The sequence below is a fragment of the Drosophila albomicans genome, chromosome X (genome assembly GCF_009650485.2).
Source record: "Drosophila albomicans strain 15112-1751.03 chromosome X, ASM965048v2, whole genome shotgun sequence".
Taxonomy (NCBI): Eukaryota; Metazoa; Arthropoda; class Insecta; order Diptera; family Drosophilidae; genus Drosophila; species Drosophila albomicans.
The window spans coordinates 19,952,975-19,976,085 of NC_047627.2; the positions used below are offsets into that span (position 1 = coordinate 19,952,975).

Sequence of the window (23,111 nt, forward strand, 5' to 3'; positions counted from 1 at the left end):
TTTTTGCATTTCCGTATATTTATTTCCTAGTTATTTTCGCCCGCGCTGTGCTTAAAATTCGTATTTGTGGCAGTATTTTGTGGTATTTTTGCTGTTACGCAGAGCGCATTTGACTGGGCACACAGTTTATTGATTGCTGGTCATACTGTTGTTTACATTTTGCTTGGCTTTTTTTCTTCATACAGTGATGTTGTGAAAATGAGGGCAACCGTGTGGTTGTTGTTGTTGTGCAAATTGTACAGTGCTGGTTAATAATGTGGGTCCATTGAACAGCTGTTTTCTGCAGCATACGAAATTATCGATAGCAAGAAGAGAAACAACGCAGCAGCAGCAGAAGCAGCAGCAGCGCAGTCCAAGAAGAGACGACAGCAGCAGCAGCAGTAGCAGCAGAGCCAATATTATGCGAAACAGAAAATCTATAAAAAAGTAGAGCAGCACCAGTTTTTGGGGCGGGGTAAGCAGCAGCCGCAGCAGCAGCAGCAGCAGGATGGAAACTCCAACTGAGAGACCAACGGATGCTGAGCACGACAACCAAGTGACAACAGCAGCAGCAGCAACAACAACAACAGCACAACGCAATGCTGATGATGATGAAGACGACGACGATGACGAAGAAGAGGAGGAGGAGGAGGACGAAACAGAAGAGCAGCAGGATGATGCCAAGGAGGATGCTTACTATGAGGCGCGCAATGGCAATGAAAGTGATGAGCTTGAAACGGCATTCCAAAGTTCGTTGACTTTGGCCAGCGGCAGTGACGTCAGAGTAAATATTTGTTGTGACGAGAGCCCACAAATTGCCATTGATGAAGCTGCGCGCGCAGTGGACAACAACGAGGCGGGTAAGTCTCGCTGGGTCGCTTGGTGTTTTCAAACATGTCGAAGCTAATTAAATTATTTCCAGCCACAGTCAGTGCAAGCTTGCCTATTAAAGATGCACTGCCGCGACCGCATCAAGCGTTGCTCTCAACAAAATCCTGCGAGACAGCTGGCGCATCGACAGCCATAGCTGGAGCAGCGGGATCAACGCTGTCGCCGTCGAGCTCCTGCAACGGCAGCATTGGCAGCGATGGCAGCTGCAGCGTTGGCGGCGGCGCACGACGCAAATCCTGGACACTGTCGCCTCAAAATGGTGGCAAGCGCAAACCCAAAACAGTTGCGACCGCCAATGGCGACAGCTTCAATCTGTGGGTGGCACGCGAATGCTTTGAAACGGTGCCCGCCGAAATGGTCGACAACCTGAGCATGGCCGAGGAGCAGCAACAGTTGCCCGACGAGCATCAGCAGCAGCAGCAGGACAACATTGATGTGCATGTGGACGACGACGACGATGTGGATGAGGAGGCGGCCGCTGTGGAGAGTTTGTTGGGCGCAGCGGCAGCGCTGCAGCAGCGACACCACAAACCAACGCCACAGCAACAGCAACAACAACAACACCAGCAGCAGCAGCAACATTTGCGTCAACCGACAGCGCATCGTCCGCTGGAGCGTTCTTGGCCGCCGCGTGTGTTGGGCCGCGAGTTTAAGCTGCAGGGCGATGTGTTCAAGTTCGATATACTCGACACCGATGACGATGTGGCCAGCGGGTACAGCAACAGCAGCAGCAGCAACAACAGCTCACCGCTGCGTTTTCCCAATCCCAATCATCAGCATGCGAATGGCAGCAACAATGCCGCTGAAGCAAGTCCACCGCCGATGCGCTTCAAGCCGCTGCTGCAGAAGAAGATTGGCCCCGATAGCTACATCAATACGATTAGCACACAGAAAGTGCCAGCTGCCCACATGACCTACGAATTTCCGCCCACATTTCCGCTGCAGGAGCAGCACAATCACAGCACCAACAACAGCAGCAGCAGCTTGCCCAGCGACAGCAACGGAGGCAACGCTTTGGCCGCCCATCATTTTCCCTATTTGCGACAGCATCGTCCGCTCACACGCGCCCTGTCCAATGGCAAAGCATCTGGCGCTGCAGTTGGCAATGGCGAGGAGCATTCACCGCGTCTCCTGCTGTCACCGAAGCGTCAGCGTAGTCCGCCCTCGGGCTGCTCCACGCGCAGTGCATCGCCGTTGGATTTGAGCTTGAGTCCCGAGCAGCATTCACCCACACGTGGGCGTGGCGTGGGCGGCCTGGAGGCAGCTGGAGGAGCTGCTGCGGCTGGTGGAGCTGGAGCTGGAGTGTTGCCGCTGCCACAGACGCCGCCGGCGCCAGGCACGCCCAGTTTTCATGCACAGCGACCGCAGCAACGGCTGCTGAAGCGTGTTGGTGGCGGCGGAGGAGGAGGAGGAGCTGCTGGAGCTGGAGCATCGGCAGCCGGTGTTGGTTTGATTTGCCCACCAACGCCAACGCATCATGCACGTCGTCATGCGCGTCTGCAAGCGGTCACTGCCAATGCGGCAGCGTTGAGCGAGGCCGATGCTGTCGCCGCTGCCGCAGCCGTGGACAACAATGAAATGCTGCACATAAGCAGCACTCGACTGCCCTCGATACCCGAACGCAATGCAGCAGCAGCTGCAGCAGCGGCGGCAGCAGCAGCAGCGGCAGCCGCAGGAGCAGCTGGCACAGCAGCGGGCAGCTTGGAGCACGCTGGTGCCGCGGCGGCAGCAGCAGCTGGGGGCGTGGCAGAGCCGTTGCCACCAGCGTGGGAGGCACGCATGGACAGTCATGGTCGCATCTTTTACATTGATCACACGACACGCACCACATCATGGCAACGCCCCGGACCGAGTACAACGGCGGTGCCGGTGGCGGGGCGAGAGCAACATCATCGCCAGCAGCTGGATCGTCGCTATCAGTCCATACGACGCACCATCACCAACGAGAATCGTTTGTCGTCGCTGCAGCCGGCGGACAATGCGCAGCTCTACAGTTTATCTCGGGCGCAATCCTCCTCGACAGCGGCGGCGGTTGTGGCAGCTGGTGCTGGAGCTAGTGCCGCTTTAGGAGCAACTGCAGTGGGAGCAGGACCGGGAGCAGCGGCAGCATCGTCGACAGCAACAGCGGGAGCAACAGCCACACAGCTTGCCATACATCCGGCGGTGTTGATGTTGTGTCGTCCGGACTTCTATTCGCTGCTGCACACCAATGAGGCCGCCTTGGCCATCTACAATCGCAACGCGGCGCTGAAGCACATGGTGATGCGTATACGTCGGGATCCGCAGTGCTTTCAGCGGTATCAGTACAACAAGGATTTGGTTGCCTTGGTCAACACTTTTGCCCAGTTGACGCGCGAGTTGCCTTCGTGCTGGGAAACGAAAATGGATCAGACGGGCAAACAGTTCTTCATCGATCATCAGCATCGGAAAACGTCGTTCATGGATCCACGCCTGCCTGTTGATTGTCCCCGTGTCGTCCGCCATCGTCAGCAGCAACAGCAGCAGCAACAACAACAACAGTTTATGCCACAACCAGATCTGGTGGATGGCAATTGTTTGTCCGCCACCAGTGGCCACATTAATTCCACCCCAAGTGGCTCCACAGCCGGCAGCAGCAGCAGCGTCATCGCTGCTGCCTCCATTTCGGGTGTGCCGCCTTTGCCACCGCCACGCCCCTGCCGCAGCAATGTCTCAGCTGCCGCTGCCGCCGCCCACAATTGCACCACGGCCGCAGCCATTGCGTGTGCCTTGAGCCTGGGCGGAGCGGCGGGAGGAGGCGGTCCGAGTTGTAGCTCCAGCAGCAATGCGAGTGGCAGCCTCAGCGGGGCCACAGCAGCGGGGTATGAGGATGTGCCCATTGCCTACAACGAAAAGGTGAGTGAGCAAGAAAAATAGAGAGAGAGAGAGAGAGAGGGAAAACATTTTATCATTCTATCTCTAGCGATTAGAGTTCGCTTTAGAATGTGTTAAAATGAGCAAGTGAACATTTTGAATAGTAGTTATTATTCCGTTCTAACTGGCAGCTAAATATTTAGTAAACTAATCGTTCAGTTAAAGTGCTTTAGTTGGTAATATTGAAAATTAGTTTTAGATCAAAATTTAGTACACAAACTTGCAGATAAAGTGACTTTAATTTTATTAGATAAAACTTGTACAAATATTTTATACCCGCAACCCATAGGGTAGAAGGGTATTATAACTTTGTGCCGGCAGGAAATGTATGTAACAGGTAGAAGGAGGCATCTCCGACCCTATAAAGTATATATATTCTTGAACAGCGTCAACAGCCGAGACGATATAGCCATGTCCGTCTGTCCGTCTGTCTGTCTGTCCGTCTGTGTGTCTGTCCGTCTGTTCGTATGAACACCTAGATCTCAGAGACTATAAGAGATAGAGCTATAATTTTTTTCGACAGCATTTGTTATGTTTGCACGCAGATCAAGTTTGTTTCAAATTGCCACGCCCACTTCCGCCCCCGAAAATCAAAAAAACGAATAACAAGCGTAATTTTAAAGCTAGAGTTTTGGTATATATAATAATAACTACATTAGTTATGATTCCTGAAAATTTGGTTGCGATCAGATAAAAATTGTCGAAGTTATTAAAGAAATACTTTTGTATGGGCAAAAACGCCTACTTACTAGGGGTCTTACTTGCTTTGGCTGATAATCTGTTATATTGTGCCGTCTATGGTATATTTTGAATGCGGTACTATATCGATATACCAAACATACCATTTGGTATATTTTTAGTATTTTTGTAGTATTTTTGGTATATTTTGAGAATAATACCACAAAATATATTGCTTTTATTCAAAATTGGTGGCGGGTATCTCACTGTCGAGCACACTCGACTGCAACTTTCTTACTTGTTTATAAATATTTCTGAGAAAATCGAACAGATCGCACTAACAATCGAGCGATATATTAAACTAAACTGCATTTAAATTGACTCAAATTGCATTACATAATTAAACATTCTAAAGAAAAATTAAAGTAAATATTCAAAAGTAAACTCTAATAGCTAATTAAGGATCTTTTTGATATCAAATTTAGCTAAAACACAGCTGACAGTTAAATATTTAACACGCTTTATGATTAGCATAAGCAATCACTTGCTAAATATTTGACAAATCATTGAAATATTTTAATTGGTACATGGTCATTGAATTCTAAGCAATAACTACTTAATGTACAATGCTTAATTGTAACGGTTTGACGACAAATTAAATATGTCACACGTAGTTTATTGAGTCATATGCAGTTCTCAGCTTTCAATTATAAATACAGAAAATTAGATATATTAATTTTTGAAAAAGAAAATTGTTATTGGTAAAGCAAATATTAGTTTCAATATGTGCCAAACTTGATCAGCTAAAAAAATATAAAGTTGTCATAGATCGCCAGTATTAAGTAAAGCAAGAGTTTTTTTTTTAAGTGTTTAGTTTTTTATAATTGGCAAAGAAATGCAGTCAACCAAATTCTTGCCACTAAATGCAATGTGGCCTTTAAGCGAATTAATATCATAATATTACTTCTTTGAGAAATACATTAAAAAAATCAACAAGTTTAAATTTTTTCATTTTTTTAACTAAAAGATTCAAATTTGTTGCTTTTTTTGTACATTTGTAAAAGAAAAGGTTGATATCAAATATTATTTCTTATACTATAGATATAATATATAAAAATTGAGTATTGAGTATTAACTAATTATATTTTGAATTCTATTTTAATGAATTTTGAGTTATAATATTTTAATTTGAGATTTAGAATAGCTCTTTGATGATTTACTACTCGTATTCTTAATTAATTTCGAATGTTATTCGATTTTATAGATTTAAGATTTAGAATAGTTTTAAATGATGAGATATTGTTACTCGAATTCCTAATTAAATAACAATTGTTAATTATGAATTTGACTGGCAAAATCTAGTAAATATTTAATAATTATTAACTTAATCCTCATTAATAAACAATTCTTTTTTCATTTTCCAGGTTATTGCCTTTCTGCGACAACCGAATATACTGGAGATACTGCGAGAGCGACAAGGACAGCACACAGTGTCGCGATCGCTGCGCGAAAAGATCAACATACTGAGGGTGGAAGGTGTTCCGGCATTGGAGCGTCTGGGTCACGACCTACAGCTGACCATACTGCTCAGGTGAGTCACAATTTCAATTGCAATTGATTCCGATTCCGATTAGACAGACAGACTGAATGCAATTTAATTTCAAGTCCGAGTCATGCACTTGGCAAAGGTTTTGGCATAAATTGATGCCATTCGTTGATGGTGCAATGGTTCTTGAGGTGTTGTTGTTGGTCCTGCTTCAGTGCACCGCATTGCAGTTAGTTAGTTGGTTACTTAGTTAGTTGGTTACTCTCTGTGTGTGCCCGCATGTGTGTTAATTGCAATTGAAAATGGCTTTGAAGGCTGCGCTTGCTGCTGTTAACTCATTTGCCAAACAAGGTTAATAGGCATCGACAACAAATTGGTTTTGGAAAACCTCCTTCTCTTCAAATTGAATCGAATGGGATCGTATCGTATCGTATCGTTCGTTTATTTACTTATTGTTTATAATTGCCTCGTCGTCGGTACTCGTTTACACTCTAACCACAAATATTGAGGAAATATTCACATGCATTTCGGTGACCTTAATCTCTGAATACAATAACCCAAACAACTTGTCGAAAGATTAAGATTAGTCGGAGCATTGATCGCCGATCGGCATTCGGCGATCGACTATCGAGCGATTTAATTGCATTCAATTAGACAAATTATGCCGCTTGATTGCGTCCCAAAGAGGCGCACCGGCAAATGCAAGTTGGCAGCGCTCGCCGTGGGAGTGGACAGTCCCACAGTGTTTTACAGCACTCCAACTCAATGATGACGTGCTGGAAGTAAATGCTCTGCTAATTGACAACAATTCTATGACTAAGGTCTCTCTGTCTCTTTTGCTTTTGCTCTCTTTTGCCAAATTTGGCAACAGTTGCAATTTCGTTTAATAAACTTAATCGGTTTCTCATGACAAATCAATTTAGTTGACAAACCAAATCAAACAAGATTATTCTCCAATTCAATTGGTTGCGATTGCGCCGAAAACCTGTAGAAAGCTCAGATATTTCTTGTTAATGTAGAAGCTAAAACTAAGAAATTTTTTAGGTATCATTAAAATTAGGATCCGAAAATTTTATTTTATTTTTTGTTTAAGGTTTTGAAGCATAGCTCTAGAATCACATCAAAATAATTCCGTTTGTGTGAACAATTCATATAAAATATTCAAGTTTTATTTGAGCGTTAGAAATTTGTATAATAGATAATCATTATTTTTTTAATATTTGTTTTACTCAATAATTAATATCTGAAATTAATCGTTTAGGAAAGACATTCAATATAAATTCATTACTATATCATTTTTATAGTTCGAATTATAATGAATATACCTTGTTTAAAATATAGAATAGTTTTTAATTTATATTATCGAATGTGTAGATGATTTGCATTTATTGTCGATAACATCCCATTCAACATATTTGTCAGTCGAATTTATACAGTCATTTCTTCCAGTTTTTCATGATTAATAATTTAACGTAATAATTGAATTCGTTATTAACAAAATTTTTAGTTTTGAACGAGTTTCAAATACAATTTTTGAGGATTTAACTTTGTTATCGATAACATGCTATCGATCTTATTGTCCTCTTAATCTTTCATTGTTAATTCAAACAATATGATTCAATTCCCTCAGAGATTTATCGATGATTAATTCATATTACAGAGAAAATTTCTTTTTCTTCGCTTTAGAAGAAGTGTCCGGCTTAGGGAGTTTTTGCTGAGGGAGTTTACACTGTCATTTAGCATTTAACTTAAATTCCTTTCTAAACAACGAACCTAATTACAAACCGACTCAGAAATACCTTTAGCTTGTCGCAGATGTTTAGCAATCATTAGCGGTATTCCAATAATTTATAAACGTGTTAGCTTCTTCACTCTCGACTCTAGAGTGCGACCACGCCCACACAAAGGCGAGTGTCAAAAAGCAAGCAAAAAAAAGGGGCACTAAAAGTCGCCAGCCTAATCCTCAAAAAAAAAACGAATCGAAACGAAACTGATTGGGGACAATTTAACCCAAATTTCAATTTGCCAATAAACCATAATTTATTGGCCGATCTTGGCTACAGCTGCAGCTAAGCTTGCTTTTGATATTGAGGGGGTGTGGCAGCCACAAAACATCTACATCTACGTCATCTACTTCATCATGATGATGATCACAATGATTATTCTCTAGCATTTTTTGTTATTTTTTTTCGTTTTTGACACAACTGAAGCGTTGACAAGCATCGGGTTTTTTATGCTTCTGTTTGGGGCTATTTGTGTTTGTTATTTGACCCATTGAAGGCGAATCTTTGCTGACTCCCTCTGCCTGGGGTTAGTTGTTCTCGTCTCGCTTGGTTTACAGTTCATTGGGTCGGTCTCTCTCTCATTCTCGGTCTCGCGTTTTGGGGCTGCGCATGCGTCGTAGTGCACAGTGGACGCTACTGTTCTGCTTCTTTGCATTACTGTTATTGTTGTTGTTGTTGCTGCTGCATTTGGGCGTGCTAAGTGCATGGCGCACCCAGACACCGCCCCGCCCCGCCTTGCTCCGTCCGTTATTCGCTCAGTCAGCCGACTGGCAGCTGATGAGCCACAGCCTATAACCATGACCAACGCCACAATAATAACACTCGGCTTCGGTTGCGTCGTCGCCTCGCCTCGCCTCGCGTCGCAGTCGCTGTTGACGTCGACGTCGACGTTGACGTTGTCGTCTCATGCACAGCCCTTCGTCGATGTAATCAAAAGTGCAGCCCAACTAAATGACTCAGTTTCAGCAGTTCATTTCCTTCGCCCCTCACACTCTCCTTCTGCTCCGCCCTCCCCCTCGCTTGATTTGTCAATGAACAGTGGTTCAAGTGATAATTATAAATTATTCATTTCACTGCCATGGCAAATTTATAAGGCAGACATATTTCGTGTTGATGGAGTGTAATACAGTGTAATTGTTTTATTTAAAATGTGAAGCAAACACCTCTATTAGCTAGACATTTCTCTAAGTATACGATTTTTCTGTAGAGTTTGGTATAGTTTTTTTCTTTTCTTTTTGTTGTAAGAGACATTTAGTTTCAATGTGGAGGGACCAGCCAAAAGGAAATTTCATTTATACTCAAAAGTTTTGAATACCACATCAATGTTCACTAATTTGTTCCTTTTGCTTTTCTTTGAACTTTCAAAATATTTTACAATTTCCACAACATGTCTCCACCACACAATTGAAATATTGTGATTTTAATATAATAACAATTAAAGCTCAAAAAAAGTTGTCTGTGCTTTAATTTAGCATAGCAAAGTGATAACTTCAATGCATTTCGACTTTTCGAATTTGTTTGCACAACTGTGACCCACTGTGCGACGTCCGTTTGGGGTTCTTGAGGTTGAGGCAGTCGCAGCCGCGCAGCAGAATTCGAATTCAGAATTTGAAGTTCGGCAAGAGTTCGTTTGATCGCTTCGCTTCGGCTGCACTTCGGCCGGTCAGCCGAAAACCGAAACAGAAACCGAAACCGAAAGCGAATCCGAATGCGAAGCGAGCGAGCGAGTGAGTGAGCGAAATAATGAAAACAGAAACAAATTTACAATTAAATAATTTTCTTTAGTGTTTAGTGTTTTGTGTGTTCTGCGTTCGGTGTTGTTTTATTTCGTTGATGTTGTTGTTGTTGTTGCTGTGGTGGTTCATGTTCTTGTTGTTGCCATTTCCATTTCCAATTCGAATTTCATATTTATCGGTTGGGCGCTAGACAAACGCGTCCATTCTGTGTGCGCCGCTGTCCGACTTAAGTAGTTACGTTCGATCCGATCCGATCCGATCTAATGCGACCCGACCCGATCAGCTGGCTAATAAAGCTTTCAACTCTATAATAGAAGTATTAATAATACTACAACTCGCATTTATTTACACTCCGAGGTCATTCTCCAGTCGACAAATTTCGCGCGCGTCTCTTTAAAACTCGTCGTTAAATAAATAGAAATTGAAATTCACAAGAAACAAAAATAAAAAAAACACCCTAAAGAACATAAACACTAGAAGCATTTTTAGTGCAACGCGCGCCTTGCAAAACATCAATAATTGATGCTAAAATAAATATTTAATGTGCAATTAAATACAAAATCAACTGCCACTCTTTTTTTTCGTTTTTTGTTTTTTGTTGATGTCGTTTTTGTCATAAATTTGTGAAGTGAGTTTGATAAAGAATTCTGAAAATTATCAACGGCATGGTTAACCATTCAGTGCTCAAGGCTTTGGGCACCAAACAGCAACAACAACAACAACTTAAACTAGATTACAACAAGAAGAATTAGTGCTAATACTACAACAACAACATGGGCTTCCTTTCGAAGGCTGCCTACATCGTTTGGGCTGTGTAAGTGAAGAGAAACAACAACAAAAACTTCCCCTTCCATTCTCATTCTTTCCATCTCCCCCATTCTGTTTCGCTCTCTCTATCTCTCTCTCTCTCTCTCGCGCTGTGCGGTTTATGTGTCAACAAATATGCACGATTATTTAACGATGACTAAAAAGCGTGTAAATTACTTGCATATGTGAAATACTGCAACAGCGACATAAAGATTAAAACTAGTATATTGAAAAATACCAGATATACTGGTAGCTATGAGTAACTCAAGAGTTATTACTAAATACTAAAATACATCTTTTGTCTTCCGCCCTTTTTCGTGTAATAAATTGTTCTGAAATACTATTTGAAAATGTTTACAAACTCTAAACATACTTAATTGCCAATTTTCATAAATTACAATGCTGTTTACTGTTTTGCTTTGACTAATTCATAATGAATACAATACTTTTGAAAAAATTCAAACTAAATAGCGACTACATTTGGCGTAATAAATTTAAAGATAATTCAGAATTTGAATAATTTTAATTACATTTCGTTTTCAAACTTTTTATCTTTGAAAATCTTTGAAATTTTTTAAAATGTCAAATTTAAGGAAACACAAAAATGAATATTTCCACATTTTGAGCTAATTACTAACTTATAAATCTTTATCGATTAGAGTTTCGACATATTTGTGATAAATTATCATAATCAACAAATTTTACTACATATAAATAATTGTTGCCTAAAATAGCATTTAAAAATGTTTTAAATACTTTCCACATAATTGTCAATTTTACCAATTGATAATTCTAACTATTTAACTACATATTTTAAATTGAATATTTACCAATTTTTGTTTATTTATCATTCTATTCAATAATCAATTTTGTGCTATTGATTATGTATTGTTTTTATAGATTATTTCACTATTGATTAATTATTTTATTAATCGACAAAAATAAGTTTGTAAACAATATTAGTTTCTATTTATTATTGATCTATTGTTTATTTATTTTATTTATCGTTATTTATAACCGATAAAATAAATCTATTGTTTGTTTATTTTATTTATCGTTATTTATAACCAATAAAATAAATATGTGATCAAAATTAAATAATTTAGTATATTTGCTGTTCAGTTAGATTTGAGAAAAGCTTTCTTGTTTATGTTTTTTTAAAACTAAATTCAATTTGCAAAAACGGAACATTTATTGAGAAGCTGTAAAAAGCTATAGAAGTCTTTCACTCTTCCTCTTTAGGTTGTTTGTTTATTTGCTGTGCTTCTAAATTGCGTACTTTGTGGAGCTACATCCTGAGATATCAGATTTCACGCATGGCACTTGTTTACTATAATCGGATTCATCCTCAATATACACATACATATATAATGAATCACTTCCCACAATAATGCTAGAAAAGCACATTTCATTCAATGCTGCGTCATTATCAGTCTCATCCAAAATGCTGGGTTTTCTTTTCTGCTCCTGATGCAGTTTTCAAATTGCAATGCAACTTGGCAGCGGAAGCCAGAAATTTGCATGGAATGCGCGGACGGACAGAACGACGGATTGCTTAGAACACATACATACACACATACACATATAGATTTGGATTCTAGTTTGGCTCCCAGGGTTTCGGGTTAAAGGAATGTCAAGCTGTGAAGTGGAGATGATGTTTTGTTGCAACATGAGGAGGTGATGCCAATGAAATAGTTTTAGAAAAAAGAACTCGAGTGGTGTTTTTATTTTACTCAAATTACGACACAACAATGTAAAATTTGTTGTGTGCTGCTTATCGAGGCACTTGCTGTTGTTGTTTTAGTTGTTGCCACACATTCGAAATCGATGACAATCGATCAACTGTTGAAATAGCCTGTTGCCGGATTACCCACCCCCAAAACTCTGAACCCCCTCTCCCCCCCCTCCCTGTTGCACGCACTTAGTCTCTCTTCTCTTTTTTTTATAGAAGTTGCGACATCGGTTTGTTATTAAATTCGTAATAGCCAACAACGCTTGCGTTTTATCGTGCTGCTTATCAACGCTATCGTTCTTCGCTCCCTCTTTCCAACACTCTCTCTGTTGCTATCTCTCTCGCTCTTACGCTAACACTGACTGCATGGGGGTTACTGCAACACCTACGCTGCCTTACAGCTCGTAGCGCCCATTTGGACCGAAAAGCAAATCAGTCGCTTGGCTGCCTTCGCTATAAGGTTTTATATTTCGTCTAGCTGCACATATTGTTTTGTCGGCTTTTCCATTTCTACATTTATTTGGTTGGTTAAATTGAATTTTACACTGTGCTAATTGAGAATCCATTAGAAGGGCCGCCTGCCAGGGTTGCCACAACAGCAACAACAACATCACCATGGGACTCTTTTCCAAGTTCAGCTACACCTACAACACCATGTGGGCCAAGTGAGTCAAGTTTTGTTTGTCCATTATCAAGTTTTTTGTCCATCATCGGCAGTATTTCAGGAATTTTGTTTTCTTTGCAAGCACAGTGGAAACTGAAAACTTTCTGCCATGAAATTAGAGCTAAAGTTTGTGAATACTTTGTAGAGAATGGCAATGCCAATAAACAAATTTGTCCGGTGTCAGTCGCAGACTCTAAAACGGAACTGAAAATTATTTCTTTTGCTGAGCATGTTAAATGATATCCCACTGTAAATAAAGTTGAGTAATTTAACTTATTCCCCGATTATATTCACAGTTTTCTAAAAGTAAACAAAAAGTATTTTCTAATAAAAAAAATATATGTGCTTATCATTGAGTAACTTTCAATTCAAATTTTTGAAATAAACAGATTTATTTTTGTAATTATTATTCCCAAGACAAATAAGTTATCTCAACTGCCTTCGATATTAAATGTTACATTCGCAGTCTCTGAACTTAAGATAAGCCATGAACTAGAAAACTTGTGGAGACCTGTTAGAATTGAAGTTCTTATCGAACCCTTTTGCTTTATACTTTGTAATGTTTCTCTGATATATAGTACTTAACATAATATACTATATACTGCATATGTTATGCATCCGGCATGTGGCAGTTAGTTTCAGATAAAATGAAAAAAAAAAACAAAACTTAGAAAGTAATGTGATTTCACTAACGGTTCAATAGCCCCGTATCGATAAGACTTGAGTTGAGCTGGGGTTAAATCTGACTGAATATAAATACGTATTTGTATTTGTAATAAGCCCGACTCTGACATACTTTGAGGGGTTATTCATTGCTTGCTTGTTTTATTTTATTTTTGTTAACTGGAATTTTCAATGAAGATCTCGGTTAATTGAATTGAACCGCACCCAAAAATAAATATAACGCGACCCATTGCTGTTCAAATTGCACTCTAAACTGCTGCGAACCAGAATAGAAGAAGAAGAAGAAGCAGCTGCGGCAGAGGATGAGCAACACCAACAACAACAACAAACGTTACCAGTGTTGCCATGTTCTCAGCACCCGTATAAGCTAGATTTTTGAATAAAAACAAGCTAGAATAAGCCAAATTAAAAAAAAAAAATAATGCAGAAAAATAACCTACACCCAAATGAGAGAAAACATTAAACCTCATTATGTTTTTATGTGGGTTGCAAAAATCTTTGGGGCTATATTTATGATTAGGTCTTAAAATTTCCATTGCGACAGTTTCCAAAAGAAAAAAACACCAATTCAAAGGTGATGGATTTATAATAGTTTTCTGTATGATTGAAGAAAAATCTTATTAAATGTCTTATTACTGCCTATTGCTAACATATGTTTCTTCAATGCTGTGAAAAATTTGTTTATACATACATACATATGTACATATATCTCTTTTGGCATTTTAACAAACGCTTTATTTAATTTCACAACTCCAAACGATTAGTGGTAACACTTCAGAAGATCGTTCTTCGATGACACTATTAATTAGAAATAAATTCACGATCATACGAAATGCACATAACCATCGGCAAGAAAAGAACAAGCATGCATATTTTTCTTACAGAACAAACCTTTTATGTCGCAAATACATTTAAAACTAGAATATGTAAGATGCATTTTAAAATAAGCTATATTTCAAGCTATAAGCTAGATGCATATTTTAGAAGCTTTTCTATTTTCAAATATGCTAGAACTAGCTTATAATAAGCTAAACTGGCAACACTGAACGTAATAACGAATCCACCACTTTTCACCCCTTTTCACCACTCTCACCACTTGTGGGTGACAAAAGTCGCACGCGTCTTTTTTTTTCTTTTTTGTTTTTTTTTCTCTTTTAATTCAAGTTAATTGCAATTTCCTGTGTGTGGCTAATAATCGCTAATAACTTGTAAGCTCGGCTCAATTTTGAAAGTAATTTGACACACAGCTCCACATTATATTTGCCGATCAGTTTCCATTCGTTGTTGTTGTGCGTTTGTTGCCAAATTTACTCTTTTTTTATCGAGCGTTGGGCTTAATAAATATATATCTATTCTATATATACGTAAATTAGTCATTTCCGTGCGCGCTGCGAAAGAGGCGTTAATTGCACTCCAAAACTGTTGTCACTACTGCACGGACACGCCCCTTGCCCTTCGCCCCTCGCCTACCTCTTTGCCCACTCCGCCCTTTTGACCACAGCGTGCCGCCGATCGCCATAATTTGCGTTATTAATTGACCAATTTTCAAATTCAAGTTGAAGGTCAAAAAGTAAGCGCGAAATATAAACAAAAAAAAAAAAAAACGAGAGCTCAAAACAAATTATGAATCAGCAATTAGAATATTTCATTTGTCAGATATCGGAGCGATAAATATCAGCGATCAACGATCAGCGATCAACGATTATCGACATCGGAAAAGTCTCGCCCCCAAGGTCTGTTGCGGTCTCTGCTTCAAATTCTTCCGCCTGTCCGTGTCTTTTTTTCCCCCGTCTTTTTTTTGTCGAACAAAATGGAAAATCAAGGCTGCACTTTGTTGAGTGGGTTATACTTAATGCACTCGGAAAGAAGGGGCAAATAAATAAGCTGGAATTGAATGCGATAATTGAAAACAGAAAAATGAATAGGAAATAATACTGAACTTAGAATTGAATATGGAAATTGACAACAGAAGAAAAACGATAGCACTCCTAATTTATTTTTGTATTTGCTGATTAAACTACCATTTAGCGGATATATGATCCAATTTATTTTATTTAATGTGTCACGTTTTCAATTTTCAAAAGCACGTTGCACTTTTCGTGATATGTGAAAAGTGTTGATAACATTCTAGAGGTCTTAACTTAACTAATTGTCTTCCAATTTTAAATTTTCAAAATGTACTTAAACAAACATTTACTAATTCTTCAAAATGTTGTCACAATAGAAAAAGCCGAAATCTATGCTCGTGCTCTATATTATATATAGCAGTTAATTCACACCTTGATCCACATCGTTATCGTTGTTGTTATCAAAAGTTGCAAGTAGTAGGCTGCGATCAAGCTTCATATCATATTGTCAACTAATTTCATTTAAGTTTCGTGTCACATTTTTAATAAATTTCTATTTATTTTTAACTACAATCAATGCCAAACTGAAATCGTTATCGATAACAATATTTATGGCGCTACTTTGTCTAGCAAATATACTAAATATAGTATGTGCGATGTGTATTTAAATAGCTTTGACTAATGCAAAGAGTATCTCTTCTTTTTTTTGCTTAGGTCTCTAACAAGTTAAAAATACCCTGCAAATTTTAGCATAAACAATTTTATTTGCTGTTAGCGATTTACATGAAGTAGTATTTCTTTGATTTGTTCAGTATTTTTTGAATACTAACTGTTTATGTTTATATTTATTTCTTGAATACTAACTATTTATGTTATATTTAGAGAAGTTATTGAAAATTTAAATATGATAATTTTTAACAAAACACTTTGTGGGGAAATATAGGTTTATGGAATTAGTATTTTTTTGATTTCCTTAGTATTTTTTGAATACTAACTGTTTATGTTTATATTTAGAGAAGTCAGGATTGGAAATTTTTAAAAAGACTTAGTCATAAATAGGATAATATTTAACATAGAACTTTCTTAGGGAAATATAAGTTTAAAGAAATAGTATTTCTTCGATTTTCTTAGTATTTTTTGAATACTAACTATTTATGTTATATTTAGAGAAGTCATTGAAAATTTAAAAAAGACTTTAGTCAGAAATAAGATAATTTTTAACAAAACACTTTGTGGGGAAATATAGGTTTATGGAAGAAGTATTTCTTAGTTTTCAGTATTTTTTGAATACTAACTATTTATGTTATATTTAGAGAAAATAGCATTAGAAATTTTCAAATGACTTTAGTGAGAAATAAGATAATTTGTAAATGTATAACTTTTTAGGGTCTTTACAATAGTTTCGTAAACTCTATATTGTCAGTATTTTAGTACGATGTTAGTATTTTTATTTTTTGTTATGGTTTCTGAGTTTGTTTTCTATTAAATTTAAACTAAGATTATTACAATAATATAACTTTATCTTTTCAAACTTCAATTCAACTTCAATTTACTTTAATGCTATTTACATATTTTATAAAAATCAAATGCATCTCCTTCCATCAACAAATATTGTGTAGGGTATGCTTATGTTTTGATAAACCCAACATTTTTTTTGGTGGAGTCAACTGCGATCTGTTGCACCTGCCAAACAGCTGTTGTTTGTGCAGTTTTGTAGTTGTAGTTGTAGTTGTAGTTGTTGTAGTTAATATGGCTCATTAGTGAGTTGTCAGCTTAGCGAGCAACAGAGAGACAGCAAAGCAATCAATTGCAAGCAGTTCGACAGCCATTGAGCATTGGCCAATGATTAATATGCCTGACGTCAGCGCATGAGTTACGAGGCAACACAACGACGTCGACATCGACGACGAGTTGCGCGATATGAGTTGGCGACCACTTTTTGACAGCTTGTAATCAAATTGTGCTTACCCTTTCTCTCTCTTTCTCTCTCTCTCTCTCTCTCTTTGCAGTCTGTTCGAGCAGGAGATCATGAGCTATGTTCCTATTGAAGAGCGAAGTCCCCAAGGATCGCCGGTGCTCAGTTCACGGATGCCGCAAAGGGCGCCGCCTCCATTCAGACGCGACTTTGAGGCCAAGCTGCGCAGCTTCTATCGAAAACTCGAGTCCAAGGGCTACGGTCAGGGGCCGCATAAGCTCAAGTGAGTACCAATTGTGATATACTACTATATACATATATTCATATATAAAATCAAGTCAAACTCTCAGACTGACCACGAACTAAGTAACACCTAAAATCATTATATTTTATGTATCTATATCGTTCATGGTCTTAAAGTCTATATTTGAATAGGTTTTCTTTTCATTTAAAAAAAATAATAATACTTTAACTATCTATCTGTATCGTTAATGTTGTTATAGTTAAAGTTTGTTTATTTTATGTATATTTTTTTTTATTTTATGTTGTTTATGTGATTCATAGTTTACAGATTTTCTTTAAAATTAAAAAAAGGTTATCTTTTTTTTTTATGTGTTTGATTGTGTTTTAAATTTTATTTTTGCTTAATTTTATTTTTGCTTAAAAGCAACAAGTTGTTTAAAGTACTTTATTGAAAACATTTAAAAGTAATTTTAAAAAACTCTATTTTGAACATTTAAAACAGATTTTAAAAATTAATAATTTTTAATTTTTTGAAATAAAGTAAATCTTAAAAGATATTTTTTTATGTTTCGTAACATTTACAAAATATTAAAAAAAAAGTAATCACTATTTGATACATTGAAAAAAAATGTTAAAAATTTATAATTACTAATTTTTTAAGCAAAAGTAAATCTTAAAACACATTTTTTATCTTAAAAATAACAAGTTTTTGAAGATATTTTATTTAAAACATTTAAAAAATAATTTTAAAAAAAGATTTACTATTTTATACATTGAAAATTAATGATTATTAATTTATACTTATTCCATATATTTAATTTTTATTTAAAGATTTTTAAAGATTTATATTTTATGTTTCTTTATAATTTTTATTTCATCGCTGAAAATAAGTCGGTAGTTTCAATTAAGTTTAAAGCTTACGTCAATTATTTTTTATATCCTTTTCAAAAGTATCACAAAATTCGATTTTTTATTATAGAAATTTATGTATTTACTTTTTATGTCATATCTTCTTTTATTTTGTTATTATTTGTTATATAATCCTTAATTTTTATTTATCATTTTGTTTTATTTTGTTATTATTTCTAATACCTTAAAAACCTTAATGTTGTACTTATCATTTTGTTTTTATTGAGTAATATAATCGTTAATTATGTATTTATAATTTTCTTTCATTTTTTTTTTAGTAGTAAGTAATATTATTTTTGTGTTTTATATTTCTTGCTCAAACCTAATGACTGTAGTCTAAAATTGATAAACCTTAATCTTTTACATGAAATGAAATTATTCATAATTAAAGTATAATTAAGTATATTAAAGTATAATTAAGTATAAAGTACATATTTATACCCGCTACCCATAGGGTAGAAGGGTATTATAACTTTGTGCCGGCAGGAAATGTATGTAACAGGTAGAAGGAGGCATCTCCGACCCCATAAAGTATATATATTCTTGAACAGCGTCAACAGCCGAGACGATATAGCCATGTCCGTCTGTCCGTCCGTCCGTCCGTATGAACACCTAGATCTCAGAGACTATAAGATATAGAGCTATATTTTTTTTTCGACAGCATTTGTTATGCTTTCACGCAGATCAAGTTTGTTTCAAATTTTTGCCACGCCCACTTCCGCCCCCGAAAATCAAAAAATCGAATAACAAGCGTAATTTTAGAGTTGCGAATTTTGGTATATACAATAATTACTATAGTAGATATAATTCCTGAAAATTTGGTTGCGATCAGATAAAAGTTGTCGAAGTTATTAAAGAAATACTTTTGTATGGGCAAAAACGCCTACTTACTAGGTTCTGAGTTGCTTTGGCCGACAATCTGGTACATTGTGCCGTCTATGGTATATTTTGAATGCGGTAATATATCGATATACCAAATATACCATTTGGTATATTTTTAGTATTTTTGCAGTATAAACAGTATATTTTGAGAAAAATACCGCAAAATATATTTCTTTTATTCAAAATGGGTAGCGGGTATCTCACAGTCGAGTACACTCGACTGCAGCTTTCTTACTTGTTTTCTTAAATGTTAATGATCAAGTTTCAACAATTTTAAACTAAAATTCTTGTATTTGAGCAATAAATATAATATATTATTAAAATAGAGACACATTTATAATATATTTTCTCCCCTCTCCACAGATTACACATACGTCGCAGTCATTTGCTGGAGGACGCCTTTCGTCGCATCATGTCAGCGAATAAAAAAGATCTTCAACGCGGTCGCTTGGCCGTTCTTTGGGACACCGAGGAGGGACTTGATTACGGCGGACCTTCGCGTGAGTTCTTCTTTCTGCTGTCGCGGGAACTCTTCAATCCCTACTACGGACTGTTCGAGTACTCGGCCAACGATACGTACACGGTGCAAGTGTCGCCGCTGTCGGCCTTCGTGGACAATTGCCACGATTGGTTTCGCTTCAGCGGTCGTGTGCTGGGTTTGGCGCTGGTGCATCAATATCTGCTGGATGCGTTCTTCACGCGACCCTTTTACAAGGCGCTGTTGCGTCTGCCGGTGGCGCTGAGTGATCTCGAGTCGCTGGACAATGAGTTCCATCAGTCGTTGCAATGGATACGCGACAATGACATTGGCACCGGCATCGATCTCGGACTCACTTTCTGTGTCACCGAGGAGCTGCTCGGTCGCGTTGTGGAGCGTGAACTGAAGCCGGGTGGCAAGAATGTGATTGTGAATGAGAAGAACAAAAAGGAGTATCTCGAGCGGATGATCAAGTGGCGTCTGGAGCGTGGCGTCCAGGAGCAAACCGAGTCGTTGGTCCGGGGCTTCTACGAAGTGGTCGATGCCAGGCTTGTCTCTGTCTTTGATGCCCGCGAACTTGAGTTGGTGATTGCGGGCACCGCTGAGATCGACACCAACGATTGGCGACTGAACACCGAGTATCGATCGGGTTATCATGACAACCATCAGGTGATTGTCTGGTTCTGGCAGGTGATCGAACGCTTCAGCAACGAGCAGCGACTGCGTCTGCTGCAGTTCGTCACGGGCACCTCGAGCATACCCTATGAGGGTTTCTCGGCGTTGCGTGGATCGACGGGACCGCGACGCTTCTGCATCGAGAAGTGGGGCAAACCGAATGCCTTGCCTCGGGCTCATACGTGCTTCAATCGTCTGGATCTGCCGCCGTATCCCACGCCCGAGTTGCTCTACGAGAAGCTGCTGCTGGCCGTCGAGGAGACGAACACCTTTGGCATTGAGTAGAGAGGCGTCGAACCGGCGTATGCGTGATATTTTTTTTGTTGCCAGCTGAATTTGTATTTTATTTTATTATTATTACCGTAGTAAGACATGTATTAGCAACAGCAGCAGCAACAGCTTCATCTTCCTGGCCAGCTCAATCGACTGTTTACACACTTTATATTTAATTTACCACATTTTTTTTTGTGGCTGGCATTTTGCCTGGTCCTTAACATTATCGTCGTTACCTCAGAAAGCGTCGCACATCGCAGTCATTAGACATAAGACTCTCTCTCTCACTATCTCTCTCTATCCACACATTGAACCAATGACAAAACTGCAGTCCCCAAATAGCATTTAAGGACGAACCCAAGACTCGGACTTGACACGTTCAAGTGCATTACTTAAATGAAAGCTTTCAACAGCTTTGCTATTTTCTATTCTTATTATTATAATTAACTTCTTCTTTTTTTTTTTTTGTTATTTCTTAACTGCCTGAAGGAACTTTGAACTCGACTCGAAATCTTTGAAAACCAAAAACTGTCATAAAAATTACTACAAAAAAAATGAAAAAAAAAAAAACTAACAAATGAAAACGCAAGGAAAAAACCTTTTGAAAAATTCTACGCCAATACTTAAATAGCTTGTAATATCTTAGCCTTATAACGAAAAAGAAAATGAAAAACCTCTTTAGATGCATTCCATTTTGGTTCTAGAACATAATGGAAAATACGTAATATTACTTAGTTGTATTTGAGAACTAAAACTAATACTTACAACTAATACTACATTAAGTAAATTGTTTTAAAATTTACAGTGCCCGAATATATGTATGTATTTGCATCTACATCAATGTGCATATATATGTATATTCATATATGTATATGCACATTCATGCAGATCGGATTAGTAGTATATTATATATACATTACGAATACGAATTGATTGAAAATGCAAAACACGAATTGGTCCAGTGCGTTGCTTTGGCTTTATTGGTTTTTCCGGCGCATACGAAAACTTATTTAATTATATATATATATACATCTACAAATATATATATATATGAAAAAATACAAATTATTTAAATATAATAGCTAACAATGAACAAAACAACAAAAAAAATACAAAAAAAAAAGAATACCAAATCGAAAATGAAGACAAATTTTATGATCGACAGCAACTACTAAATGGTGATTTGTTTACATGTAGTTTTGCATTAGTTAAGCAAGAATGAAATGAAAAGACATAGACAAAGACAAAGACGGACAGAATGAACGAAACAGAGATAGCGTGAAGGCTAATGCAAGAAAGATATATAGAGAAACGCTTTTTTGAACTATGTATATTGATAAATGAGAATGTTTTATTGAATTATTAATGTGCGTGTATTTATTGAATAAATTAACTATAATAAAACAATTAATAAATGTGAGCCTTTTACTTCAAAAGCTAAACGATTGTGTTTTATTCTTAGATAAACCCAAATTTTTTTAATGCCGATCGATAGAGATAATATTTGCAATCCTAGAAAAAAAAACCAAAAATTTAAAAAATCTAATGTATTTCGGATATGTTAAGGACGATCGGTATGTCCTTTCTCGCAAGGACCGCTTTCATAAAGACAAACTGATTTAAGACAAGCACTAGCTATATAAATTCAATTGCAATTCATAGCTTCATCACAAGCTGCTTAGTAGCGCCATCTATGGTTCGTTGGCGTAATAAGCAATGAAAACTGCAATATATTAAATTTGTTGTAGCATACTTTCAGGTGCGAAAGTTGTGGCCATAAAATAAGCAAGTGACTTGCTGTATTTCTGCTTGTTGCTGATTTATGTTCGCCTGGTATTTCATCTGCTGACTTTCAACTTTTTCGACATTCGCGGCTGCTTCAAATGTCCAAGGACAGCAACGACGGCAAAAACTGCTTAGTCAGGGAATGAAATACTAGGAGAACATAAATCAGCAGCAAGCAGAGCTACAGCAAGTCGACTAATAATAATTGGGCGCTAATTTCAAATTTGAAAGTAATCGACAAAAAAAAATATTGAAATAATTTTTTTTTGCCTTATCTCGATCGTTTGAAGGACGATCGGGATGTGCTTTGGAACATGGATAGCTCTTATAAACACAAAAAAATGTGCGTGCTTAAAAGGACGAAAATCCTTACAGGATCCGAAATAAAATAATTCGGAATATTGGCTATAACTTGAGAATATCCTTGCGTGTCCTGGCAAGTGATATATCAATCGGTGCGTATTAAAAATGCCTATCGCCTGACCAAAGGACATTCCAATCGTCCTTGCAGTTCTCGAGTTATTCTTTGGATCTTAAACCGAAAAAGTACAAGTTCTTTATCCTTAGATCACATCAAACTTTTTTGATGCCAATCGATAGAAGAGTTCCTTGCGATCCTAGGAAAACAGGTCCTTTGAAAATCCGACAGGATATGGCCGAGATATGGCTTGTTTTCGAAAAAAGACCGTAGTTGCACCCTCAAAGTATGCT

At 37.8% G+C, this 23,111-nt stretch overlaps 1 protein-coding gene across 4 annotated transcripts; it reads left to right on the forward strand.

Moving 5' to 3' along the window:
* The first annotated feature begins 171 nt into the window (after nucleotides 1-171).
* On the forward strand, nucleotides 172-21,791 carry LOC117569262 (E3 ubiquitin-protein ligase HECW2). Of its 4 annotated transcripts, XM_034250366.2 has the most exons (5): nucleotides 172-839; nucleotides 902-3,744; nucleotides 5,865-6,031; nucleotides 17,250-17,438; nucleotides 19,553-21,791. In XM_034250366.2, exons 1-5 carry the CDS (start codon nucleotides 488-490, stop codon nucleotides 20,625-20,627), a joined length of 4,626 nt encoding a protein of 1,541 aa, XP_034106257.1. In that variant the 5' UTR covers nucleotides 172-487; the 3' UTR covers nucleotides 20,628-21,791. The 4 variants fall into 4 exon arrangements, with proteins under 4 accessions (XP_034106257.1, XP_034106273.1, XP_051864763.1 ...); XM_034250382.2 differs by lacking the exons at nucleotides 172-839; nucleotides 902-3,744; nucleotides 5,865-6,031 and adding an exon at nucleotides 9,602-10,320; XM_052008803.1 differs by lacking the exons at nucleotides 172-839; nucleotides 902-3,744; nucleotides 5,865-6,031 and adding an exon at nucleotides 12,513-12,701.
* The last annotated feature ends 1,320 nt before the right edge of the window (nucleotides 21,792-23,111 follow it).

Coding starts and splice junctions, on each gene's coding strand:
- LOC117569262 (XM_034250366.2), top strand. CDS start 488: ATGGAAACTCCAACTGAGAGACCAACGGATGCTGAGCACGACAACCAA. Junction 840..901: donor AGTGGACAACAACGAGGCGG/GTAAGTCTCGCT, acceptor AATTATTTCCAG/CCACAGTCAGTGCAAGCTTG. Junction 17,439..19,552: donor CAGGGGCCGCATAAGCTCAA/GTGAGTACCAAT, acceptor CCCTCTCCACAG/ATTACACATACGTCGCAGTC.